Raw genomic sequence first — 6765 nt, forward strand, 5'->3', positions numbered from 1 at the left:
AGCAAAAGTTCAAATACGCATTAAACCAAAGGACCTTGGAAGTAGTATTGAACCAAGGAATACACCTCGCAAGATTTACTCATTAGCGAGGTGGAAAGCAACATGCGAAGGGAACGAGAATGCAAAAGGCTCGCCTAAGAGTCATGAACTATTTTCACAAGTACAGTGGCTACAAACTGTCAATAAAACCTCACATTTGATGAAAGAGGCATGCAAGTCATTTAGGGCTCTAAACGTGATCTCACACTAAGCTTAAATGTTGTAATGATCCATTTGTACTCTAAACCTGGAAATCAAGTGAAGATCTAGCATTTGAAACTCATTTTTATAAGCTTGAATTCATAATTTTCTTACTCTTTAATCCCAATTTTTATAAAAATATCATTTTTTCATAAAATGTATTCTCAAAAAAATCTTACATCAGATGGGCCTAAGAATGAAACTAGGTAAAAACTTTGTGTTCATTGCTTTGGTACTTTCGTGGGATTTCTAGGTTCGATAATGTCAATGGTTAGGACAAAACTCACATGAGTCATGTCGTATCTTCCTAGCAGCGCGTTGGGTTCAACTTCAAGTTTAATAAAGGAATTATTTACTGATGAAAGTTAATTTAAGGAGATTTTAGGGAATTCATTCTCAATTAAATAAATGGAGATTTAGTCAGAGGAACATACCTGCGATTGGTTTGTTAATGCTGCAAGATGCATCACAGTATTGCCTTCATCATTACTCCGGCGAAATATCAACGTATTATTGGTCTTCCTAGCCCAACCAAGTAAAACTTTAAAAGCTCTAAGATTTTCATTTCTTACAGCAATATGAAAAACAGTCTCATTTCGAACGGTTAAGTCATTTATTGAGGATGGACCTATGAGAAGAAAATAAATCAAAAGATTGATGCCCCTTTTTCCACTGCACAATGCAAAAGAGTGTTCCCTGCCCTCCTTGGACACGAACGAGGTCCGGATCATGCTTGAGGAGTCGTTTCACAGTGTTGGTGTGTCCATTATCCAAAGCCAGGTGCAGTGGACTAAGACCATCAAGGTTCAACTTTTTCCCCAACGAAGGCTTTAGCCTCAAGATTTCAAGAGCAAGGTTGGTATGGCCTTCTGAAGTAGTAGTATGAAGAGGTGACTCCACAAATGGCATCTCATTGGGGACTTCCAAGTAGTGCGGATTATCGCGTATTTTTGTGTACAAGTGAACGATATCTAAATCTTCAACAGTGTTCATCATGCAAACTCGAGATAGTTTAAAATTGAAAAGTGCTTTGCGTATTTCAATTGGATCTAATTTGAGTTTCTTTATATAATTGATATCAAGAATTCACAAGAACTAACACCGTTCAAGATCAAGGTATCGTTGCCTTATATAGTCTCGTACACGACAATTCAGTCAAATTTTTATTTTCCTCATTTAAATTATAATCTATTTTCATCACCTAACAATCGAAGTTTGTGACTTGATTGAATAATGTTTTTAGTAAAGTATTTAGAAGTATCATTATGTGGCCAACAGGGATTAAAAATGTGATGACCCCGCTTTCTCGTCGACTTCCATAGTCAATGAATTGTCTTCTCGTTGTTTTTAAATCTATCCTATAGAATTGAATAAAATAAAAAATAAGCAAGCGCGTTATCATATTTATATTTTCCTCACCTAAGAGTCAAACTCACTAATATATAAACAGGTGGATGCAAGACTAGATTGAATAATATCTCTAGTAAAATATTGCAAAGTAACATTAGTTTTTCAAGTGTGGCCCGCATGGATTGAAAATGTGATACCCGGTTTCTCATATCCTTCCACTGTCAATGAATATTCTCATTTTTGCCTTTTCTTCTACCCTATCGCATTAAATTAAATTAAAAATAAGCAAATGCATTACCTTCTCACTAACCCAATCAATTTAAAATTTCCTCACCTAACGGACAAACTCACTAGAATATGAATATGTGAAGTTTACGTGCATGACTAGATTGAATAATATTTTTGGTAAGTATTATAAAGTAAATTAATTTTTCAGGTCTGGCCGGTATGGATTAAAAATGTGATACCATACTTTCTCATCACCTTCCACAGTCAATGAATTTCCTTTATTGTTGCTTTTTCTTTTGAATTATTTTTCTTGTACAACCGGAGTTGATAACCCTGATTGACTATTAGATACATGGGAGGGGGCCCCACATTGAATAACTGTTTTCTTTTATTGTATAGCATTGAATTAAATTAAAACTAGGCAAACTCTTTATCTTCTCACTAACCGAGTAATTACAATGGCAATTACAATTACAACACTATAATAAGTTTATAAATTTCATAGTAATTACAATTAAGTTCAAAACTTTATAATAATTGTAATTAAGTCTAAAACTTTTATGATAATTGTAAGTAAGTTTCAATACTTTATAGAGCTACCACATGGTCGAACATGTATTATTCAAGTTTCAATAATTAGATAATATTTATTCGATTGTAGATTACATAATCTAATCATTAGTTTTTTACTTTCACAAAAGGAAAAAGACAGCAAACTCGGAATATATACAATCGTAGAAGCAAATATATATATATTTTCTCTAAGCTTCGTTGTATGCAGCTTTTCCCATTTGAGATATGATAACTAGATATGGGTATAAATGATTAATTTTCTCTTCTACTTATTCTCACTAATTTAGGTATCATTTTCTACAATGGTCCTGTGAACCAATCACGTATGTCGAAATTTAGTTATTGCTAAACAACTGAATTCAGATTTTAATCGTTCAACAGAAATACTTAATTAGTTGCTTTACTCGTTTTTCAGGATGATTGTTCCCATCACAAAATCAAGTTCTCTTCTTAGCTCGTTCTTAATCTCTCAATTTATTGAGATATTTGACCAATCAAATTTATAAAAATCATTGATTATTTAAATAATCATTATAATTATAGAATGATATACACAATTGTGTTAAGGAGTTTAGATTAAATACATGAAAATCATGTGGAATTGAATTCATTTTACAGTCATGCTATAGAATTAAACTCAACATGTGATCATTTCAATTCATTCCAAGTATAATACACCCTTAACTATTTTTGAAATAAGGACAAATCACAAATTTGGCTAATGAATCGGTCAACATACAATCTTTTGACACAACATGCGTACCCTTATATATTGGTTGTAAACAATTTATTTATGATAAAAATAAAAAAAAAAGTTGTGCCACATTGTGTTTCTCAATGCAGGTATCTAATTTATATTATCTTAAGTGATCATAGACACTTTAATTTGTATGCTCAATAATAAATTAATATAAAAAAAATAAAACTACAATTTATTTTTAATAAAATATTATTCTATCACAACAAAAATTATCATATGGGTGCACAACCAGCAAAATTTCTTGATGCTTATGTTACCATATTCAAGCTAATGATTTTTTTTTAATTTTTATTAATTTTTTTAGAGAGAGCTGAAGGTTGCATACCTTTCTAGTTGGAAATGATTTCTTTATACCCCTGTTTGGTTTAATTTAATATAAAGTTAACAATTAATTTCAACCACATATTTTATGAAATGCATAACTTTTCAATCGCATATCTTGTTAAGTTTTTTATCAAATTTTACTCAAAACGTAATTTTAATTCCATTCAAACATGGGCTATAAAATGTTTTGAGGAGTTAACAACACCCAATCACTTCATTTACCGCCAATCACTTTCAATAAGCAGTGACATTAGGATGGAACGTCAGAGTAGTTATGACCTATAGACTAGGCCCTGACCCTAGGTTGTCTTGTCAAGAAGGGTGATTGGTTGTTAAACTAACATTGCTTGTTGTTTAAATAGTGTTTTTTACGAGAATATGTTGTTAAAAGTAAGGGTAATTTCGAATAGTGTTTTTTAGGAGAATATGTGATTAAAAAATAGAAATTTTTTTATTTAGGTGTATAATATTTTATTATATAAATGTATGATTAAAAATTAATATGTAGGAAAAAAATCAAAAATAATGATTGTCAAACAGGGGCTCAGTTATAACTTATGAGGATGATCATTGAGGTTATAAAACACATTTCTAGCCTTGATAAACTATTGAAAAATCTTGTATAGACATTTCAAAGGTAATAAATTTAGAAAATTTTAAAAGGAATGCCATTTGTACATTCAAAAGGTACATTAATGTTGACATTGTGTGATATGTAGAAATCTGTGTCATCGATTTTTTAAACTGTAATTGAAATCAATGACAAAAATGTGTGCAACCTCACATACTATCAAACTATAACTATAGTAGGACCGATCTTAAAATAGATTGAATCTTTGTCATTTATGGAACCATCTATTGATTAAATGCACAATTATTGTAATTATCGTTGTGTATTTCAGCCAGCAATCTTTCATGTTTGACAAATATTAAAAATAATTTTTTAAGGAAAAATGAGTTTTGGAATAATAAGTTTTTACAAAAATGTGCGGTTAAAAAGTAGAAAAAAATTTCGGTTTATATGCAAAATATTTTATTGTATGAATGTATGGTTGAAAATGACTATGAGAAAAAAATAATTTTGAAAAATGAGTGAGAAAAATTGTGTTTAGAATTTCTTATTACCCAATAAGATTTCCAAATATTAAAATTCAATACTTCAATTAAGGTAAGTAGATGTAGGACATTGTACTGATTGGAAAAAATTTCAACTCAATGTAAACAAAAAAACTTCCAACCTACAGGAGAAAAGAAATCATACCTTAACTCAATGTAAACAAAAAAAAATTCCAACCTACAGGAGAAAAGAAATCATACCTTCCTATGTAATAATCAAGCATTGGTTCTGGAAATGGAGGATATGGGTTGGAGTGGAGAATATGGATTGGAGGAGCGAGCTCGGACATGGCAATGCTTGGTTTCTCACTGTCTAAAATTTTTTATTTCTGCACTACACTATTTTGGGGAAAATGCTGGGTTCTTATATGAAACACGCTGGAGTGCTGGATTTTTGCACTACACTATTTTGGGGAAAATGTTGGATTTTTGCGCTACACTATTTTGGGGAAAATAAGGATCCACTATGAAGTATTTTGAAAGCATTTTGGAGCACTAGTTTCTCTTTTCTTTGTTTTAAAATCACAACCGACCAAAGGCATTTCATCTCAACCGTACATGTCACTTTGTCAACTAGTCATGTAACAGTCTTGTCATACGTACAAAATGGGTTAACAAAGGTAGGTTACATTGTGATGATGTGGCAAGGGAAAAAAATTGTAAAATTTAAAAATCAAAAGTCACGTTCTCACTTTATTTACCAATTTTCCCCCAAATCAAACCCTATTCCCTCCTCTTTCCATTTTCTCACAAGATATTCAACTCCAAAGCATTCATCTCTGAAATCGCTCAGCTCTGATAGTCTCCTAATCTTCGACAGTCTCTTCCTCTCTGGTATGTACTCTCTTTCGCCTTACTCCGCATAGTCATCAAAGCTGATGTTGTGTCTTAACACTTGACCGCCACGAAATAATCGATTGGCATCCCTCATCTCTCAATCCTTCACTTCCACTGACTTCTTTGTTTTGCTAAGTGCTAAGATGTTATTTGTGCAATTTTAACATTTTCTCCTCGTTCTTGTCTTTGCCAACACTAAGATTTTATTTGTACAATTTTGACATTTGTTCTTGGTTCTTCCATCGATTTTTTAATTGACATTGGTTTTTCATTTTTGCTTATCATATTAGAATTGGTTGTAGGAGAAAAAACACTTCTTATGCTTTAATGTGGACTTTACTATTAAGCTTACATCCCCTAATATTTGATAGAAAAATGCTAATAATGATTTTTTTAATGTATTCAACAACACAGAATACCGAGAAATAACTCCAAAGCTTGCACTGGTTGCAGGAGTGTTGGATACTTCTTCGGCGATTGCCCAATAAAGTGTCAATGCCCACGTTGTATACACGTATTTCAAAAGTTTTCACAGTTGAAAAGGACAATGTTAACAAAGGTAAATTCTTCAAATGTTGCAGTGAGAAATGTGGGTTTTAGGATCAATTCAAAGATGGAGAAGCAATCAGTGAATCGTGTAACGATAGAGTTACCTTAACTAAACCAATGGTGCACAAAGAGGTTTAAGATATGTTGCGAATGTTCCAATCTCAAGTTTGGCTAAATAATGAAGAAGAACTCTTGATTTCTTGAATGTGAATGTGATAGGATAAATCACATGTCGAAGGAAATGAAGGGGGTAGAGACGATTTGATTTGTGGTTAATGTTTGGCTGGCAACATGGGCTTTCGTATATTTCTGTATATAATGCATGACATTTTGTATCCTCTTCAATCTGGACTAGTATGATTTTTGGTGAAGTAGTTATGTGAATTTTCTTGAAGCTGTGATTCTCAATTTGGTCAATTAGTTTAGTGCAGTACATTGGTTGGTTTTAATATCACTGGATGTCTTAATTTATGTACCTTGTGCCCTGCTAGTGCATTGGATATTAGCTAAATTATATGGTATGCACTTTGTAGTTTAACAAAGTTCCTCGAATCTAGAGCTACATACATTTCCAATGGACGATAACCGACGTTTAAAGCTTAGAGATAAAAGTTAATAACCATATCAAGGATCAATAGTGCATTCATATTGCAAATAACATATCACCTTAGAGCCTCAATACTGGGAGCATTATTGAACAAAAGCTGTGCCACAATTTTAAAGTATACAGTTACAATATGGACAAAACTAATAAAACGTCAAGTGTCTTGATCAAAATTTCATGGGAG

At 31.9% G+C, this 6765-nt stretch overlaps 1 protein-coding gene and 1 long non-coding RNA gene across 2 annotated transcripts; one reads left to right on the plus strand and one right to left on the minus strand.

Moving 5' to 3' along the window:
* Nucleotides 1-280: 280 nt before the first annotated feature.
* LOC111406608 (ankyrin repeat-containing protein BDA1-like) lies at nucleotides 281-1233 on the minus strand. The gene is made up of 3 exons (XM_023035997.1): nucleotides 869-1233; nucleotides 675-762; nucleotides 281-286 (listed from the first exon to the last, which is right to left on the minus strand). Exons 1-3 carry the CDS (start codon nucleotides 1231-1233, stop codon nucleotides 281-283), a joined length of 459 nt encoding a protein of 152 aa, XP_022891765.1.
* Nucleotides 1234-5278: 4045 nt separating this feature from the next.
* LOC111406973 lies at nucleotides 5279-6452 on the plus strand. Its single transcript, XR_002705009.1, has 2 exons — nucleotides 5279-5425; nucleotides 5843-6452. It is a non-coding gene; the product is annotated as an uncharacterized LOC111406973 (long non-coding RNA).
* Nucleotides 6453-6765: the final 313 nt, after the last annotated feature.

This window comes from Olea europaea, chromosome 12 (genome assembly GCF_002742605.1).
Source record: "Olea europaea var. sylvestris chromosome 12, O_europaea_v1, whole genome shotgun sequence".
In the NCBI taxonomy this organism is placed as follows: domain Eukaryota; kingdom Viridiplantae; phylum Streptophyta; class Magnoliopsida; order Lamiales; family Oleaceae; genus Olea; species Olea europaea.

Excerpts from the sequence above, each read along its gene's own strand:
- LOC111406608 (XM_023035997.1), bottom strand. The coding sequence starts at position 1,233 with ATGAACACTGTTGAAGATTTAGATATCGTTCACTTGTACACAAAAATA. Across the intron at positions 763-868 it reads GATTTATTTTCTTCTCATAG|GAAGACCAATAATACGTTGA; the intron begins GTCCATCCTCAA and ends TGGTTGGGCTAG.